Source organism: Meriones unguiculatus, chromosome 15, assembly GCF_030254825.1.
Source record: "Meriones unguiculatus strain TT.TT164.6M chromosome 15, Bangor_MerUng_6.1, whole genome shotgun sequence".
Lineage (NCBI taxonomy): Eukaryota > Metazoa > Chordata > Mammalia > Rodentia > Muridae > Meriones > Meriones unguiculatus.
Genome location: NC_083362.1, coordinates 17,792,432 through 17,813,980, shown reverse-complemented (window position 1 = coordinate 17,813,980; position 21,549 = coordinate 17,792,432). Strand labels below are relative to the sequence as shown.

Genomic DNA, 21,549 nt, shown 5'->3' with positions numbered 1-21,549 from the left:
AAGGAAGGAAAGTAAGAAGGAAGGAAGGAGACCACATGAACATATATTCCCTGTGGAGGTAGAATACATAGTATAAAGAACATTAAGAGCATTTTTCAACGTTTTGTTTTTTTTTCATTTTCATCCCTGCCTCCTCATGTTAAAACTACCTGATGGTTTCAAGAACAACAGCAAGAAATGTCACTAATACGAAAAAAAAAAAAAATACTGGAAACATAAATGAATAATGAGCTATACAAAAGACAAGATTGTCTTCATCAAAAATTTTCAAGGTAACAAAGGAAAGTCACTCAAAATATATTTTGATTTAAAAAAACTCACGTTTATGACTAAAATTTGTCATAAGAAAAAAAAACAAGAAGAACCAACATGTCCATCAATAATGAAATATTATAGATGGAAATATTTAAAGTAATTTTAAGGAGACACAGATATGTTAGTATGTGTATTAAGTTTTCTGAAAATAATAACCAGGGGCATTAGCAAAAAGCATTTACTTCACAGTCTACTTTCCATACCATGGGAATGTTTCTTAGCTAGCCACATGTATTTTTATAAGAACAAATCACTTAGGGCTCTTTCTTATATTTCTCAATATACTATATTTTTTCAAATATGTGTGTGTTTGTGTGTGTGTGTGTGTGTGTGTGTGTGTGCAAGTGTGCTTGAACTGCAGATATCTTCATTATCAGTCTCTAAGGGTAATTGTCTAAAGAAAAAATTATACAGATCATTTAATATGTGACTACCATGGTTATGGAAATTGCTTGATTTTTTTTCCTAGATGGATTAGCTTGTTTCTTGGATACTAAAATGCCAAAGAAAGGGGAGTAAAAAGCACTTTATCTATTTTATAAAGTCAGTAGTATTACTGTAATAAAGAAAATCAAGTGCTTTAGAAATTTAGTTTCCCCTAGTAATAAGACCACAATCAATATCTAATTAAGTGTTCCCATAAAAGAGAATTCTATAGGATATCATGGACACAGTATTCTAAAAATAAAGGTAACATCAACCCAATGAAAACTACCAAAGCTCAATTTACTGTACTTAATTCTTCCAATTCTGTTACCTCTGGAGTGGCCAAGAGGTGCTATACACAGCTAAGGAGGCCAGGGTGCCTCTACAGAGCACCTGAACAGACAGTCCTCTCTAGCAGACACTTGACGGGAAAACAGGAAAGAATGAAATTACTCCCATTAGCCAGCATCGCTGTAAGGTGGGCAGTCGTGACACCTGAGAAAAGGATCTGAAATCAGTTATTCTGATGTGGTTGGCACTCAACAAACGCTTAACGAGTTAGTCAATCATAGGAGACTGGGCTTAGAAAAATTCATTCATTCCTATACTTAATTAACCACAAAGAGCAAAAGACTGAAGTGTATTACAGGCTCATCAAACTTGTAACAAACATCATTTACTTCCAAAATTTGTATATATAGTCTTTAGGATACAAAATATGACACCATTCTCTAATTTTTGATGTCTTCTTATATCTTCTTATATCAAAAATCAATGACCATAAATCAGTGAATGCTGTTAAACCATAAGCTAAATTTTGACTGTTCCATTGTTCCATTGGATGATCTACACTAAGCAAACCAATGAATTTTACCTTTACATACTCATGAACATATATGATACTTTACAAAGGCACAGAAAGGGTTATTGCTTTATACCTTCAAGTGTGTCTCACATTGAAAATACCAAATAAGCCTCAATGCAACTGTGTGAAAGTTCACAAATACACTACCAAACACTTGGCCAACTGCATCAATCACTTATAGGGAATCTCACCAAGATATGTGTGAGAGCGGACAATCAGCACATACACATACATTTATGTGGGTGGGTGTATTCCTTAGGTAGCATCACTTGAAGAACTGAATATAGAAGGTTCAATGTTGGCATAATCTCATGAGATTGGCATAATAATGCACATAATGTGTACCTAAAGTGCAGAGAATAAGCTTAATAAAGAGCACTGAGTGACAAGGGATACAGTACTGATTCATCCACTTAGCAATACTTTTACCTTTATTTTACAATGGACTCTGTCCGCTTATGAAAAGCCTATTATGAAATGAGCATCAGTTTCCAATACATCATGCCAGCTCTTGACTGACCGACTTATGCCGTCTAGGTCTGTGTAAGCACGCTCTAATATGTGAGACACTGTCTCCACGATGGGGATTCACAAGGGTAACGGTGACACCCAAGGCAATATAGTCTTCGGGTCACTGGAATGCATGTGCCAGCTGCTGACTGGAAATCACTGTGCAGTAAGTGGCTGTGGTTATTAGGTTCTATTTCACCAATACTGCATATTAGACTAATATTGGCCGATTTAGGTAACTAAGATAAAAAAATACTAATTTTTCTGAAAATGGGTGGCTGTAAAGTTAGGAGAAAACATAAATTTTTAATAAATAAATGTTTTCATTTTTCTCCCTGAAAAGCTGTTACTAAAGGAAATTAGAACAATAATTTTATTTTTATGAAAAATAATATTGGTTGTTTATTCGATTACTGGTAACAATATAAACTGTTAGGTAAATTTTCACAAAATTAATTTGGTAAGTTTGAATTTAGTAACGCACATACTTAACTAACAATTGGTTAGATTACTGATCAGCCAATATATATCCTGAAAGAATATAACTTTTCTAAGCTGAACACCAAGTCACAGATATTGCTAGAGATACAGGAAATCAGAACAAACAGAACAAAGGCCTCATTACAAAATCTACATACACAATTTACAAATGGACGATGGAAAGGTCAACTCAATCTAAACATCTCAACAGCTAACATGAAAACACATTAAAGAGTGCACTACAAGTTAGGTTTGAATCATCTGCAAATTAAACTTCAAAAACACATGTCCCTTAATCTATTACATTTTGAGGTAGTGGCTCTGTCTGGGTCTTATCACCTACATGCGGAAGAGTGTATTGCAATAATAATTTTCAAGTCAATGATTAAATGCATGGTTCTTAAAGGAATCCTAAATGCTTTATTTGCATGTCATTTTATGCCAATAAAATTTTTTAAATTACAATACTTATATGCGGTGGTGGAGCATGCCTTTCTTCCCAGCACTCAGGAAACAGAGGGAAGTGGATCCTGAGTTCAAGGCCAGCCTGGGCTACAGAGCAAGTTCCAGAACAGTAGGACTACACAGAGAAACATTATCTCAAAAAACTACAAATAAATAAATAAAAATTGGAATATATGTAACTCAATGAAAGTTCCTCTAAGTCAAACTAGACCTAAACAATTTATTTAAGTCAAACTAAAAATATCACCATTTAGAAGTTCAATATCGAATTCTGAAATTCTCAAGTATATATCAAATTTATACTTAACAATCAAACATCAATTGATGCAGCGATAATAACTTTTGTTTGTATTTCTACATGTGTAAAGGATTTGATATGTAAATACATCCAAGCCAAACACAAAACTTCAAAGACAAACACAGATACCCACCGCAGGCCAGGCCAAGTGTTACTTTTTAAGGCAATGAGGGACCCTTCTGACTGAAAATAAGCAATTTCAAGCAATTTCCCTTTCCACAACTTGATGACAAAATGTCATGACCACCTAAAGCCTGAAATGCAGAGTAGGAAGATCAGAGGAGGAAAGCAAGGTAAAGACAACATTTAGCTGGGATGCTTGGAACTCCGCCCAAGTGTCAGCCTGACACACGGCACAGTGGGGATTCCCGGCTGTGGGTAGGAGGTGATGACAAAGTTAGAGCATGCATACAAAGTCCCACTAGTAAAAGCTCTACACACACTCACAGCTAACATGATGGGGACTGCTTGTTCTAAAATGAAATGTAAGCTCATAGGTGCACTTGTTATAAATTACTAAGTGAGGCAATAGTCCAAGATTCGTTATGAAGGCATCTGCTATGTGCCAAACCTCTCCAGCATGTACTCTGTGTCCACCATTAAAATCACATAAGTGATCTGATTAAAACTAAAATTCACTGATTGGCCTGCTCTTTGATCACCTCCCTCTGGGGGGGAGCAGCCTTACCAGGCCATAGTAGAGGACAATGCAGCCACTTTTGATGTGAACTGACAGACTAAGATCAGAAAGGAGAGGAGAACCTCCCCTATTAGTGGACTTGGGGAGTGGCATGCAAGCAGAGGGAGGAGGGAGGATGGGATTGGGAGGGGAGGAGGGAGGGGCTTATGGGGGGATGCAGAATGAATAAAGTGTAATTGATGAAAAATTAAAAAAAAAAAACTAAAATTCAATGCTGCAGAAATGAAGAGTGTGGTAGCCTTAGAACCCAAGGACACTGAGACATGTTTTACAGTGCTGTCACTAAGCACACGGTGACAACAATGTGAGCATCTATAAGGAGCTATACTTTCATCGTGCTGTTCAACAGAAAATGACTTCTATATATAGCTAGGTAATAGAAATAAAAAATTTAAACACTCAAATTGCCCACGAACTAGGAAGCAAAGCCCTTCTGTACTGCAGTTAAGCTTCCGCCCTGACCAGTAATTCACTGTAATCAAAGAAAATCAACTTGCCGTGACACAGAAGAACTATTCCCTTCAGTGATCAGGCAGGTGTTGAGGCCAGAAAGAGAGCCTATTTTCCACAGCCCTTTACCTTGTTTGATCACTAGTTACTTTTGATCTGACACTGCCCTCTCTCTAGTAATGACTTCCCCCTCATAGACCCTACCTCACATCTGTCAGAAAGAATAAAGGGCATCAAACTGAGACCTGACAACGCCTATGGGCCATGCGATGTGTTGCCAACAGAATGTGCCCTGGCTCCCACAATTTTCAATTCAGTTGCTTTTGTTCTGGTAGGTACAGGGTTAGGGTACCAGTGACAGCAGAAAGGATTATGCGCAACTGTGAAACCAAGCCTTCTTGAATGTGTATCTTTTATCTTTGGTTCTTCATCTTCTTAACTGCTGCAAACTTCATGGCAGTTACTATGAAATACATATTCAACAAGTGCAAAAGACAGTTTGTTTAAATCCCTTTCCAGGACAACACAAAGGATACAATGTATTGAATCTCAACTCTAAACCTTAAAGGAAAAAGTTTCAAACCCTTATTTGAACTTGAGACAGCTGTCAAGCAGCTCTTTAGTAGCAAATAAAATCACCAATTTTTTAGGATTTTAGCACATTTTGCCTTCGTGGCCTAATAACAAAAAGATATCCTAAAACAATGCACATATTCACAAAGGAAACCAATTAACTGTTAAAAATATATGTTCTCATACTAATTTGCTATGAGAATAAGTTAGGGCTGAAAATAAATTCCAGCAGTCTTATTTAAATACTGCCCTGAGTATAAGGATCTTTGAGAAATTGCTAGCAATCATCTTTAAATGAGAAAACTTATTTTGATCCTATTTTACTAAGAATTCATCAACTTCCATTAAAACATTTTTACATTTAAATTTTAAATATAAATGCCTCTCCTTCTCTAACTCATACACAAAGAATAAACAGATCATTATCAGGTATGCACTGAAAGAAGTGTAGGAAGTTTAAAGATCCTCTAAAATTGCTCAAAGTTAAAATAACATCTTCTTTTTCTTGATGAAGAAATAGAGCTTTTCTTAACTTTAAAAAGGTGGGAAGAAGTGCTTGACCAACAATAAGCAGGCAAAAGTAATATACATGTAGAACAGTACTATAATGAACACATATGAACAATCAGCATTACACATACACAATGAGGAATCTCAGGATTGCAGGATAGGCATCACAGTAGCTTTAAGTTGATTCAGACATAAGGAAAAAGTTACCTTCTACAACAGCTAAAGCAAGATCCAAGAATTTACAGAAAGGGAAAGTACCCAGGTCTAAAAAGTTAACCAAAGAAAATAGAAAAACGCACCAAAGAGTCTAAAATTACTTATTAACGGAGAGCATTAGATGGAAAATGCTCAAATTCTTATGCTACCAGCAATCAGCATCATTATGTCCTTATAAACAAAACCATTATAATTCAAAGCATATTAATTAAATGGGATCATTTCCAATAGATCGTAAAATATGAGGAAGATGACCCATACACACTTGGACTAACTATGAGAAAAGCTATGCAAAGATTATCACTTCAATTAATTAAAGGATAAACAGTACAGTGTGCCAAAATCAGTATTTTCTCTCCAAGTTATCCAAAAGCCATTTTATTCTCAAAAAGGAAGGAAGGAAGGAAAGAAGGAAGGAAGGAAGGAAGGAAGGAAGGAAGGAAGGAAGGAAGGAAGGACAGGGAAAGAAGGAAGCATTATTCTACTCAAAATACCTGTTTATGTGCTGTTTGGGTCATTCACTCCCTAATAATTGGTTCTACAAAACTATTAGAGCATATAAGAGGAAGAAAATCATAACAAAGTTTTTAAATTATGAAGAATGAGGCTACATATCTGGCAGCAGTAAGGGGTACTGGCTGCTCTGTCACAGACCCAGGTTCAAGTCCTAGCACCAACAGGGAGGCTCACAACCATCTTTTTTTCTTTTTTCTTTTTTCAATGCAGTTTATTCAGGAACCTTGAACAATCATCTGACCCTGGGGAAAGCCAGCCCACAGCTTAAATAGCCTCTGGGTAGCCAACCCCAGCATGCCACGTGGGCAATGCAGATAGGTCCACATACATGGAAGCAAGCCAGATCCTCAGCCTTAGCCAAATGTGGGCTTACAACCATCTTTAATTCCAGTTCCAGATTATCAATGTCTTGTACTGGCCTTCTCACATACCAGGCATGCACTTGGTTACAGACATACATGCACCTAAAACACACACACACATGTGCACTCACACGCACACATACACAATCTAAAGATAGCTTTCATAATTTCCTTCAAATATTTGAAAGAATATTCTGGCTCAGATAAAAATAGTATCTCAAAGTAGTTATTTGAGTTTCCCTCTAGTCACAGGCTTTTTATATTTCATCTTTCGAAAAACTGTTCAAATCATCAGCTCATTTGTTGATAGGCAGTTTATTTCCATGGCATTTAATTTCTTAGATTCTTGTAAATTCTGGGTCATAGCTAGCAAAGATTCTCCCCCATACTGTGGGTCATCTCTGCTGTCTCCTTGACTGTGCAAAAATGTTCTGGTGTCATTACACATAGGATAGAGTCCTAGCCGCTGAGACGAGGGCAGCTGTGGTGCTTCTCAGCTCCGCTCAGAAGGCTCTTGCCTATCCCGCTATCCTCAAAGCACTCTCCATGTTTCTGTTTAATTTCAGTGGTTAGGGTTTTAAATTAAAGTCTTTGATCCATTTTGAATTCATTTTGTACAAGGTGAAAGACATGAGCAGTTTCAGTTTTCTACAGGTAGATACCTAGTTTTGCCGGCACCATTTGTTGAATAAGCGATCTTTCCCACTGTGTGTTTTTGCCTCCTCTGGCAAGTTAGGTGGCAATAACTCCGTTGGTTTATTTCTACATCATGTGTTCTGTTTCACTTGTCCACCTGTGTGTGTTTGTGCCACAACTGGGCTGTATTCACCACCAGAGCCCTACAGTACACGTGTTGTTACCGCTTACGATTGCTCCAGCTAGGTGTGGACGTTTTTGAGTCCGTGTAATTTCTAGAGCTTTTGCTCGAGATCTGTGAAATATGACAGCAGAACTTTGACATATTGTAGTGGCTAGTCTTATGTCAACTTGACACATGCTAGAGTCACCTGAGAAGGGAACCTCAATTGAGAAAACGCCTGAGAAGACAGCTGCAGGCCGGCCAATAGGGTATTTTCTTACTTAGTAACTGATGTGGGAGGGCCCAGGCCATTCTGGACGTGTCCACTGTAGGGCTGTTGGTCCTAGATTATGTAAGAAAGCACACTGAACATGCCAGAACACACGAACACACACACACACATGCGCCAGTAAGCATCACTCCTCCACGGCCTCTGCATCAGCTCCTGCCTCCAGGTTCCTGCCCTGCTTGAGTTCCTGATCTGACTTTCTATGATGATGAACTGTTATATGGAAGTGTAAGTCAAACAAACACTTTCCCCACTGGGTTGCTTTAGTCATGGTGTTTCATCACAGAAATAGTAACACAGTCTAAGACGTGTGTGTTACACTAAATTTATAAATAATTTTGGTACTAGAGCAATTTTCACACTTTTAATTCTGCCAATCTAGGAACAGTGGGAAGTCCTTAAGTTCTCTCATACAGTCCCTCCCTTCTTCACTCGGTGTCGTCAAGTTTTCATTACAGAGGCCTTTCTCTTCTTTGGCTGAGGCTATATCTAGGTGTGTTGATGTTGGTTTCTTCTTTGGTTTTTGTTGTTGTTGTTAAACTACTATAAATTAGACATTTTTTCTAATTTCTTTCTCTAAGAACACTGTTGGTATAAATGAAGGCTACTGCATTTTTATATTGACTTTTATGTAATTTATGCAAGTGTTCATTAGATCTAAGAATTTTCCAGTAAGTTCTATCAAAATCCCTTAAGTACAAGTCCATATCATCTGTAAATACTGACAATGTGGCTTTTTCCCTGCCTATGCTTACCCTCTTTTTTATTTTGCTTATCTAATTGTTATACATAATACTTCAAGCACTAAACTGAACAAGAGGGAAGAGTGGGCATCCTTGTCTCATTCCTGATTTTAAAGAAACACAGTCTTTGTCATATACAACCATTGTTATTTTGAGGTCTGTTCCATCTATTCCTACCATCTGGAGGACTTTTATCACAAAAGCAAGCTAAATTCTGTCAGATGCCTTACAGTATCAAGCTGGTGGCTTTGTGGAACTTTGTTTATGCAGTGCTACAGTTATTGGTTTACATATGCTGACCCACTCATGCCCCTCCAAGATGAAGCCCATAATATATGTCATCTTAACGTGTTCCTGGATTTGGTTTGCAGCTGTACTGTTGAGAATATTTGCATCTATGGTCAGAAACAGGCACATCTTTATTCATGAACACGCTGATTCATTCACTGCAGCCAGTAAATGGAAACAACCTAAAAGCAGAGTGAATAATAAAGATCTGGAATATTATTCAACTATAAAGAAAAAGAAAAACCAGGGAATTTTCAAGAAAGTGGATGGCCTTATAATGTATACTATTACATGAGGTCACCTAATCTCAGAAAGAAAAAGATCTCATATTCTCCTGCATATGCACATCTTAGCCTATAATGTAAACGTACATAGATGTAAACAACTTAATTATGGGTATAACAGAATATGTATTAAGGAGAATAAATATAAACTATAATATTAAGTGAGGTGACCCAATCTCAAAAATAAAAATGAAAATAAACATATTTCTGGCATATGCAGATCTTACCCGATGAAATAATATAACAGCTATAATTATAGCATAATATACTATATATTAAGAAGAATAAAAAGGGTAATATGAGGTGATGATGGACAGAATGCAGGCATAAAGGTTAATATGAAGAATAATAAAAAAATTGTTTTTCTAATTTCACCTTGGCTGTGGTCTTTTATCCTTATTTGTGTGTAGAGGAATTTTAATCCACCAACATGACTGCTCTGGCAAGAGATCATATCCAAAAACCTTCTAGGTCTATGTGTTCTGGCTGGAAAGCAGACACTCTCTGGATTACAGTATGATCTGGTTGGAATACAAACAAACCCCTAGTTCAGACCTTTAATCCCAAACAATGAAAGTGAGGTTAGTTTATAGAAGGAACCAGCCATGTTTGAAAAGTGCAGTCTAATTGAGGGTCAGACCAAGTGACAAATCAGAGAAAGACTTGATAGAATGAGTCAGCAAGCCCAGCTCTCATGAGAACAGGACAGGAAAGAGAGGCCACTTCAGAGGAACACTGGAAGAAAGAGGTTTTTGTTGTTGTTGTTGTTGTTTGTTGTCTTGTTTTGTTTTTTTAAATCAGACAGTTTCACAGAGACAGGTTGTAGAGAAAACAAGCTAGACACAGGTGAAGACAGACCAAGCCAGAGAAGGAGAAGGAGTCAGAAAATTAAAGCATATTGCCAGAGTTAGAGGCCAGGTGGAGCAATTCAATCAGAAGCCAAAAGAAGCCAGTTTGAATCAGTCAGCTTGGAGAGGAGTTTAGGCCGGAACAGCTGAGTTAAACCAACCAACAAGAGTTCAGAAAGAACTATAAAGCCTTGGTAACAGTTCTCATCTCATCCCCTTATCTGAGGAAATAAAAACAACACTTACATTTGTGATAGATAACTCCATAAAATGAAACTGATAGGAAGTTTGCAAACCTCAAAACTTGAGAATGATTATTCTAACTGTACAGAAGTTCACTAATGTAAAGATTACGGCTGGGCAAGTGTTCTTTTGAACAGTTGCCTAAACCTAGATGCACAATGATTTCACTTGTAAATTCATTACAGTAAAGTAATTTTTATTTTAAAAAGCAAAGATTTCAAAAAAGAAAAAAGAACAATGTAGACGACCTGCATGACACAAGTGGGTGAATCGCATTACCTGGAGCAACAGTGCCACCCAGACAGGTTCACACAGGAACTTGCACAGCTTCTGTCAGAAGACCAAGTATCACAGAGTGTTCATAGTTGTACTTGTTTTAAATGATAATAAAACAATGGAAAATCTGTAAACCAGATTAAAATATAGTTTGCAAACTACATTTAGAGAAGTAAATTTAAAGGAGAGGAGAAAAGGTGTGGGAGAAGAGAGAAAAAAGAGAAGAAGTTAACGCTCTGATTCTTCTGTCTTTAAGTCTAATCACTAAAATAATACTCAAATTAACTCTAAGATAACCTACAAACCTTAGCACCTCATTACTGTGAATAAAGAAAAACATTACCCAAAACTTCCCCCCCAGATCCAAATAATACATCTCATTTGCTGACTGGCAAGCTAGAAGGTAGTTGAGGGAAACAAGTGCCCATAAATGACAGGCTTAATGTACTCCCAGCATCCCTCTGGCACCCAGCCTTATAAATTTCTATTTGCCAAGCCTAATGATGTGATTCTTTATCTTAACTCACTATCTCCTGGTGCCAGCTCTTGAGCACAAAGCAGAGACAGCACTTTCACTCTTGTATCTGAGAGATAATTTGACTTGCTCACATCTTTCTAATTTCTTAAGATATGCAATCCTAGGAACATAAAAAATTTTTAAGTTCATGTAAGAAACCATGTAGAAACACACGTGGAGGACCTCCAACAACTAGGATTTACTATTTAACTGAGAATTATAAACTCAAGGGAGTAATCTAAAATTATTATCTAAAACACAAAAATTATTTTAGAAACAGAATTTAAAAATAGTATTTGAAGTGTCCTATTTGAGAATAAGCCACAGTGCAATTTCCACCTTGGGTTGTCACTATCAAAGCTCCGAACACTCAGCTAGATTCCTCTGAGGCTCTGCTAGCATCCAGGAACTTGCCATCATCAACTGACGAGTCCCTCGAGTTCATACACTAATTTAAATATTACTAAACAAATATAATTAGGCAAATAAATCTGCAAGGCAAGAAAATAATGCAGTACCAAGAAAAGTTACTTAGCTATTATGCAAATCACTGGCTGCCCACCAATACAACACCGGCACACGGGGTAGAAAGAAACACACACTCATTCTTGTTTTCCTATGCATTTAAAGTGATAGGATAAATGCATTTACGTCAACAAGTTATCTGGTAAATAAAAGACACCCTTACAGAAACATAGGAATTCAAAGTTCTTAGAGTGGAGTTAATCTGTTAAGTAATTTCTACTTTTAATTATATTGCTCTTTTAAATATGTCAACAAAATAAACAGAATATAAAAGTTAGCATAATTCTGCCAGAATTCTATATTCCATGTTGTTAGAACTACATGTGCCGCCCCTCCAAATACTCCCCAACTTTACTGGGCAACTTGGCTAGGCAAAAAAACAGCACAAAAATTACATCACTGGTAAAGCAACTAAATTTTAACAATTACTTGTTTTTTTAAGTTAAAAACTATTTATTCTGCATCTTTCAACCATAAACCTATTATTTACTTGCTTAAATGTACCTTTTTTTAAAATGCATTCCCAAAGTATTAAAATAAATACATTTTAATGGTATGTTCAATCAGAAGTAACCCATATGCCACTAAGCCAATATTTACTCAATCTGTTTTATGCCCACTCTTGAAAATGGAAGGATAAAATGGTGACTAGATATTCTCTGCCCTCAAAAGAAATGGCAAGCCATTATTAGCAAAAAGCACAGCTCTGAAGCACTTAAATTAATGAGAGTGGCCTAGCACTTACTAGATAAACAACACCGAGCTTGTCTTGGTACCATTGACCAGACCCACAGAAGCTCTTTCACATGAGCAGTGACTTACATGTAGATCTGACTGCAATACTGCCTATGGCAACAATACAAGTGCCTTCAACTTAGGAATAGGTAAGCAGGAGACACATGACATACCACTGGCAGATAAAAAGAATTACACAGTCTGTGTGGCTAGAACTCAACAATTTAACTAAACACCAAGTACACACTGAAAATATATTGTGGGATCAGATACTTAGGCTTATGACAACAAATATAAATTACATGTGAAGACAAGGAAACTCCATTTTATCCATGTGAACATTAAAATATTTTTTTTTAATTTAGGTCACTATTAGAGCTGCCTCTGGAATGAGACAATGGGAGAAAAAACAATGCAAAACTACAAAGATTTAAATTGGCTTTCTTTATTACGTCAAGGCGCAAGAAGAACTATAATCATGTTGACAATTCTGGGTGGTGGGCACAGACTTACTGCTCGCTGATGCTCTGTGTGTCCTTCTCCCTTCCTCCCACTGCCACATCCTCTCTCCCTTCCACCCTTTGCATGGGAGAAGACAGCACTAAGGTTGTATGTACTGTCCTCTTAGACTTCCCACCTCCAGGACCATATGCCAGATACATCTCTGCTTTAAAAACTGAGCCCTGGAGGCCCTGAAGAGAATCATAACCCAGCCAAGGACCATGCATGGAGAGGACCTAAAACCCCGGCTCAGATGCAGCCCATAGACTCAGTGTCCAAGTGGGGTCTCTAGTAAGGGGAGCAGGGACTATCTCTGGCATCAACTCAATGGCAGGCTCTCAATGGCACCCCTGTGGGGTGCAGCCTTGCCAGTCCACAGAAGAAGACAATGCAACCAGTCCTGATGAGACCTGATAGGCTAGGGTCAGATGGAAGGGGAGGAGGACCTCCCCTATCAGTGGATGAAGGAAAGGCCTTGGGGAAGAAGGGGGAGGGAGGGTAGAAGATGAGAGAGGGGGCCACAGCCGGGATACAAATTTAATAAATTGTAATAAATAATAATAACAAAAAAAATTTTTAATCTCACTTTAACAAATTATTAAGCCATGGATATTATATTATAGCAGAAGAAGTGAACTAAGAAAATACTCTAGATAAATATTATTTTAAAATAGTTCTGTGGCAAAAACCACACAAAAAAGATTGAAAAGTAACCACTAGGAAAAAAAAAACAGAAAGACGGAATATGATAGACTCTCACTACACTTGAATTCCTCAAACCTATTTCTAGAGTCCACATGAGATTTACAGAAATTGCAAAATGCATCCGTGCAAACATTTGTCTCACTCAAAAATGAGTAAAACAAAAACTCACTCTTTTTAAAGAGTCTACAATGAAGCATTCCTCAGTTTTTGACATAGCTCATAATACATTAAATGTCAAATCACTGTCATAATTTTCCATATGATAAGCTTCTAATAAACACAGAAATCCCTCTCCAACTCTAAAATTTATTCTACTTTAAATTGAAACCACAAATAAAAATATTCAAGTCTCTGCTTCACATACAAAGGCAATTTCAACTTGTAGCATTCTTCATGTAATCAGTATTTCATATGCCACAGAAAAGAAATATCCCATTAATGCCACCTAAAACACAAAATTTTAAATGAAGCCTCACATCAGCAGAAACTGTGTAAGTATTACATCTTCATAGCTGCAACAAGGATGAAAAGCTGTAGCAGGGAAACATATTCCAAGACAATGCTGCCACCTAAAGGCCAAGGCATAACATGAAAGATGTAGGCTCAGGCAACTGCTGGCAGCCACAAAACCAATTAACTGCAATGATCCGGACTATGCGGGGCTCTAACAGTCTCTCGGAGATTCAGTTAAGAGAGCAGAATACTGACTGGTCAAAGCACAGGTCGAACTCTCCCAGCATCCTTTCTGACACCGTGTTCCTCTATTAGTAGATAATAAAATTGGCAAATGACCAATACACTCGTCAAAATGAAAACAGTTGGCTACTTACATATTTCACTTCATTACATAAACATGTTAAGTCCTGTGGGCAGTTAGTTATCGGGGATTCAATCGTCCAACAGAGCTCAATGTGTTCTGAATTTTCTTCTAAGAATGTTAATGAGAATTACGTTGGCTTCTCTTTAGGGTTTATCAAAACACTTTAAATCCCCCCATGAAATAAAAACTAAATCCAGATCTGATTTCCTTTGGATTTAAGTATATGGCACATTTTCAATGTAACACAACATGGACAAAACTAGTAAGAAAATAAAGCATAACCTCTCGGCATGGGCAGCACTGCCTTTGAAAAGCCATTAGTAAATCCTACAGTGGCCACAGAAACACTTCTTTCTCTATGCTTTCATAACTAGAAACTGTTTAAGACAGGATTAATAATCTTTAGTTTATGCTGTGTACCATGGATAGCAAAGCTTAAGGAATTCATTTATGATAAAATATGAACTACCTTAGGCTTCTAGTGTGTCTTATGAGTCAGAGTCTGCACTAAATAATTTCAGAGTATTATTATGTCATTTAATCTTCAAGTATAACCTGAAAGACAAATATCAATATAACACCATTAGCAAATATAGTGTAATGAGGTTTAATGACGTCAGTAATTTTCTGAGGGTCACAATACAAGTGAAAAAACGAAATGTCAGTCTATCTAGCCCAGAAAACCTAAGTTCATGCACCCTCAAGTGATTACATGCATACTAACTTTAAAGAGAACTGTGGGGTCCGGTCCTTTGCTGTGTATTTTCAAGGTAAACGCATATTTTGTGGTAATAAAAGCACTTAATTTTAATTCATAGGGCTTCAATTCTTAAGGTGATGCTTCAAAACCCCTTTCACAACTGAAGCTCACACATTTTGGGTACTTTATTACACTTTAAAAACAATTGGGCCCTCCTTGAGGACTAACATCTGTGGTGCCAGAAAGCACCAAGAAAGCTCCAAAGGGAGGAGGCAGCCAACAGTTCTTCCAACTCACAACACTAGATGGCACATCAATGGCAGCATGGCATGACCCGCGGGTGCAGTGCTGGCACATACACCTTGGTGGTGACCCTAGATCTCACTGGAAAACCCCATCAGTAAAAGGGAGACCAACCATGTCTGGTGCAGGAGACCTAGCTAACTACTCAGTGCAAGGGAAATCCATGTTATGGGTCAAGAATCTCCAGTCACAAATTTACTAAACCTGCATAAACCCCAACAATAATCTATAAACACTTGCCCTTACATCCACAGATAAATGCAATCTTCACGCCTCATCAAGGAAACTTCTCTTTGCAAGGATAGAGAGAGACCATAAAAAAAAATCCTCAACCAATCAAAAGGCAACTATGAGCCCAGTTCCCATTGCTACATCTAGAAAACATTCCCTCACCTAAGGCTTAGGCAACATTGCAGAAGAGGGCATGTAACAATTGTAAGAGACAGAGGGTCAGCAATTTGCTGTAAGATTGTGTCTCTTAGTAACATCAGAAACTAGACCCATAAAGTTTTCCCAATGTGACTGCCCAAGCATGAGCTGAACAATGATGACACCAATAGATGTGCCAAACTAACTAGATGGGGAAAACCATGAGGCCTCCACCCTACACAAAGAACTACAGACAAATGAGGAAAGCTGGGAGTGAGAGAGGCGGTCTTCTCCAGGCAAGAGCACACCAGCCGGTTATCCAATACCAAGTGCTTAGCCCTGAGGACACACATACAAATACCTATACAAACAGAACAAGTTGTATTTAGAAACATACAAGCATACAATAACAATTAGTGAATAGAGGCCATGAATATGAAGGAGAGTCAGGAGGGTACATAGGAGGGTTTGGACAGAGAAAGGGGGATAAAAATATTATAATCTCAATTTGTGTAATTCAAAAATTTTTCAAATTGAAAAAGGCAACAAAAATGTCTACATTTTGAGATGCAAGTTTAAAAGCAAGTCTGTTTTATAAATCTGTTCTTTTCAGCACTGGAAATTCTCACTAGCTACTCCCCAGTAATAACATTTTCTGTTTATGATATCCCTATCAGTTAAAATTAAATGGCTTTGAGTTTTAGCCATAAATAGGACTGAAATTCAAGTACAAGCTACAGCACAGATAAAACTTTTTAAAAAAGACATAAAAGAATGCATACTATGTGATTATGTTACTACAAAACATAGAAAATAGGCTAATTCATAAAAACAGGAAATAAATTAGCAGTTACCAGGTGCTACAGAAAGGGAAAATGAAGAGCAATAACTAATGAGTAGAGCTTGAGCTAAAAAAATATATATATAATTAGATATTCATGATGACTGCACAGTCTTATGGATACAAAAAAACCAATGGCTCTTATGTGACCACATCCCAACAACAACTGAGTGCTGCATTAATACACTGTAAGAAACATATGCATGTGCTTAAAATGCAAAACCTGTAATTATCAAGATGATTGGACCAAACACACTAGACCCTATCTTTTCACCATTCTAAGGAAAAGCTCTATTTATGAATGTAAACATTTCTGGGCAATAAATATCCCTAAACTAGAATTATCATAATTCCTAAAGGAACAACAGAAACTCCAACAGACAGGTTTTGCTAACAACTTTTATCTATTCCAATATTACTGAATTATTCACTCTCAGATTTCTTTAAAACACAGCAGCATACAATAATGGAGAAAGTATAAAAGCCCAGCACCATACAAAAGCATCTATTCCCTTATAGAGCCACAATATAAACAGTTTGGAGATTTCTGCTTTTCAATGAGGAAGGAGTATTTGCCACTCAGTAACAAAAGACAATTTGTCAACACAATACAAAGAATTCAAAGGGCAGGAAGCAAGTGAGCAGGCTGAATGAAAGGAGCACTTACTAATTTGTTTTCCTGCATGTATATCCTTTGTAACTTCAGGCAGCCCTTAGCTATGACAGTCATGCCTTCATCGGAGATCTTGTAACACTGGCCAAAATGGATATCTTTCAGTTCTCTGCATTTTGAGCCCAGCTGTAAACAAAGAGATTTGGTTCAATGCTCAGAAAATAACAAGAGCAACATAGTGAGATTTCTTTGTAACATTTTAAAGAAGCCATACCAAAGTTAAAGAATGATTTGTAAATTACTTTTAAAATGACATAAAACAACAAGGGCAACTAATAACATAGAACTACGTAATTTATAAACCATCTCCTTTTTAACATAATTCTTTTAACTGCATCACAGAACACCAACATAAATAGACTTAACAGCTTTAAGTTCACATTTTTATTTTACTAAAGTCTTAACAGTGTATGTAGGTGGGGGAACCTAAATTGCAGCATACTCATAAAAATCAATATTATATAGCCATTAAAAACTGAATATCAAAAAAACGTGGAATATCCTAAAAGTAAAAATATGAAAATGTATACACATTTCAAAGCAAAATGTGTGTATTTATATAATCATGCACATATACAAAGAGACTGAAATACATACCAACATGTAGACAATTAGCTTTGATTAATGACTGCATAGAGGTTTATCTCTTTTGAGTATCCTTTTTATTAATGTACTCATTAAATTAGCAGACAAAGTACTGTTTCACTATGGTATTTTCAAGCAAAATTTGTTTTGGTTGAGTCTCCTCCCCACTCACTTCCTTTTCCCATTCTTCCACATGTCTCTTCAGCTTCCTTTGCCTCCTTTCTGCTTTCCTGTCACATGTTCCCTCTTGTCCTCACCTTCTTCCTCAGAAGAGCTGCCCTCTCACTTGATCTCCTTTCAAATTTCTCAATCTTTGCCCATACTCCTCTGCACCCGCCAGCCCCCATCTGTCTCTGTTTCTTTGTTATTTCTGGCTCTTTCTCCTCTTTCTGTCTGCCTCTCCCCCAACCCCGAGTGTGTGTGTGTGTGTGTGTGTGTGTATTAACAATTAACAGCTGAGATTCGCACTTAAGACAGAATGTGCAGAATGTGGCATCTTTGTCTTTCTGTGTCTGGGTCGATTTGCTTGAAGAAATAATTTAATAATTTAAAGACCCATATATTGTTCCTGCAAATTTCATTTTTTTTTTACAGCTAAGCAAAGTTCCACTGTGTGTACCATATTTTTATTATCCATTCATCTGCTAATAGACATCTAGGCTGGTGTCATATCCTTGCTATAATGAATAAAGTAGTAATAAATGTGAATGCCCAAGTATCTCTGTAGTAGGATGCAGAGCCCTATGACTATGTGCTGAGAAGTGGGATGGCCAGGGCCTACAGCAGACCTGTTCTTATTACCCTGCAAAACCTCCATATAGACTTTTGAGAAAGTTTTGCTAGTTTACACTCCTCTTTCCCCACATCCTCACCATGATTTGCTTTTGATAGGGTGAGATGGAATCTTGATGTTATTTTAATTTGCATTTCCCTGATGGCTAGGAATGCTAAACACTTCTGTAAATATTTATTGGCTATTTGTGTTTCTTCTGAGAATTGTCGTCTCATTAGCTCATTTCTTTTCATTTTAGAGGGAGTATTCAATTTTTGCATTTCTCATACATTCTAGATATTAGCTCTTGTCTGAGGTATAGTTGGCAAAGATTTTATCTCTTTTGCAAGCTGCCTGTTCATTCTGCTGACACTTAATTTTGTGTAGTCCCATTTATTAATTCTTGGGATTATTTCCTATTCAAAAAGTCCCCTTCTTTGCTCTATCTTTAACTGTTCCCTGTTTTCCTCTGGCAGTTTTGGGGTTTAAGATTTTTGATGCACTGTGACTTGACTTTCCGTACAGTGTGAAAGACATGGATCTTAACTTCATTCTTCTCTTGCATACCCCTCATACACACATTGTATGTGTTTGACAATTTGTCAACATTAGGTAGTCAGAGCTGTGTGGATTTATTTCAGGGTCCTTTCTTCATTGGTCCTCATTTTTCTGAAAAGTATTTTGCAATCTTGACACAACAGGTGGGTAGTAGAATTTTGAGGTCAAATATTAGAATACCTCCAACTATGTTCTTTCTCCTTAGGAATTCTTTGGCTACTATCGGTTCTATGTTTTTCCTTATGAACTTTTGGATTGTGTTTTCTTCTTCCGTTAAAAAAAAAAAGGCATTGAAATTTTGATGGGGATTGTATTAAATCTGTGTATTAATTTTGATAATACAGACATTTTCATAACATGAATATTGCTAATCCAGGAAGGTCCTGCCATTGTCTGGTATATTCTCTGATTTCTTTTTTCAGTGTCTTCAAGTTTTCTTTGTAAAAGTCTTTCACTTCCTTGGTTAGGTTTATTCCTGCATGTTTTTTTAAAAAATGCTTTTCTTAATTTCTTTCTAAAAGAGTTTGTTTTTACTAACTTTTGTACATTGATTTTGTATTCTGTAACTTTATTGAAAATGTGTATCAGATCTAAGAGTTTCTGGTAGAGTCTATAGGGTCCTTTAAGCATAGAATCATGATGTATATAAATAAAGATAATTTGTACTTTTTTCTCTCCTGTTTTTATCCATTTTATATATTAAGGTAAGTAGAAATCCTTCTCATTACAGGTTTTATAAGAAATACTGTTTTTCCCATTTGGTATAATGTTGGCTATAGGCCTGCTGGCTGTAGCCTTTATTGTTTTATGCTATGTTCCTACTGTCACTACTTTCTCCAGGGCTTTCGTCATGAAGGCAAGGTAAACAGTCAAATGCTTTTCTGAGCCTATGGAGATGATATGCGATTTCAGTCCTTGTCCTTACTTGTCCTTAAGTATCTCTGAATGAATAAAATACTAATCAAAGTTGTGCGTGCAGAGCTCTCTAAGACATTTCTTCCAGTGCTGAAGATTTAACAAAGGCTGTGTGTGTGTGACACCAGTACTTTACCACTCAACCACACCCCTAAAGAGCCTTCTTTAAAGTGGACAAACACTTTAAGCCATGAATACTGCTTTACATACTTCTATGTCACAGTTAATTCCAGATTTCAAAACTAAGTCCATGCATAGAAGAGGAAACCAGAAGAGGAGACTAGGAAATGAAGAACATGAATTCATTTTTATATCATCATCTACCTGTGCTCTAGTCTTCCCTTTACAATATAAGCAAAACATCTTGGTAACTAGGTACCCCAGTACAGTACAGGAGCTAAGCTGGGGATTTTGTACATAACATAATCTAAACATAATTTGAGACATTACCGTCATTGTAAATACCTAGAAATATAACTTTTATTATTCCTTATGACCATTAATATCAGCTTCAATCCCATTTAATTCATCAAAAGAAGAGGTATATTTCTAGAACTTATGCATAAGAAAGCCGAATCAAAACAATATCTAGAACTCTGAATTGGATCACATGTGTCTGAAAGAAGATAAAAATAGCATTATTCAAAGTCTTCTAATACTACTTTAACCCTCACACAACCTCCCCATTTCTTTCCACATGGCCCATGCTCTTGGTCTACAATGGCAAAAGACTGGTGTTCTCTGGCTAGCATAAGTCCCAGGTTTTGGTACTTGGGAGTAGAGCACAGAATTTGGATTCTGGAACTACGAACACAGGCACTTTGCTGATAAATCTGAGATTGTATGAAAGTTCATATTTGTAGCACTGGGGAAACTTTTAAAAATATATTTAATGTTCCAAACTGAAAGGGTTCAACCATGTGTCTAGCACAAATGACCAAAACAGACTTATCACCATAAGCCATCATACAGTTTCACAATTCTAGCTATAAAGAAGATTCTCCAGGCTTCCAATAAAACATACATTCATACAAAGGAATGGGTTAAGGTTGCTTCAAACTTCTTAACAATGTTAAAAGGAAAACAAAATCAATACTACAGAACCCAAATGGCTGTATTTCTAGAACAGAAATCTGCACTCGAGATTTTAAGTAAGCCTGAGGGTACTTGGAGTGGTGGTGGTGGTGGCTTTCCAGATACTTAAGTTCTTAAAAAAGAAAATTATTTCCCATGTACTTTTAATAAAGATGCATTTTAAGCACATACTCTACAAAACATGAGACTATCAAAGCAAGAAGACAGAAAAACTAGGTAATAGGAAATCTAATCCAACATCAAGATGAAAAGAACTAATGGATTATGCCGAAGTCATATTAAAATGACATATTAATGCAACAGCCCCTATGTATAAGACGACCAGGTTAAAGTCTTCAGAGTATCCTAGCTAAGTTTCAGAGGGCAACTCCACTTAGCAGCAACACATGGATGCACTCACGCAATGCTAACACTGAATATAAAAACTAGCTACGGAAGGTAGAAAGGCACCAATTCTCATCAAAGGAAAATATCTGAGA

The 21,549-nt window shown here is 36.8% G+C and overlaps 1 protein-coding gene across 1 annotated transcript in view; it reads right to left on the bottom strand.

The window, feature by feature from the left end:
- Fbxl17 (F-box and leucine rich repeat protein 17) overlaps positions 1 to 21,549 on the bottom strand; it is a 449,288-nt gene that overhangs the window by 396,564 nt on the left and 31,175 nt on the right. Inside the window, 1 exon segment of the mRNA XM_060368269.1 lies at positions 17,140 to 17,271. Coding sequence (XP_060224252.1) covers positions 17,140 to 17,271 — 132 coding nt within the window.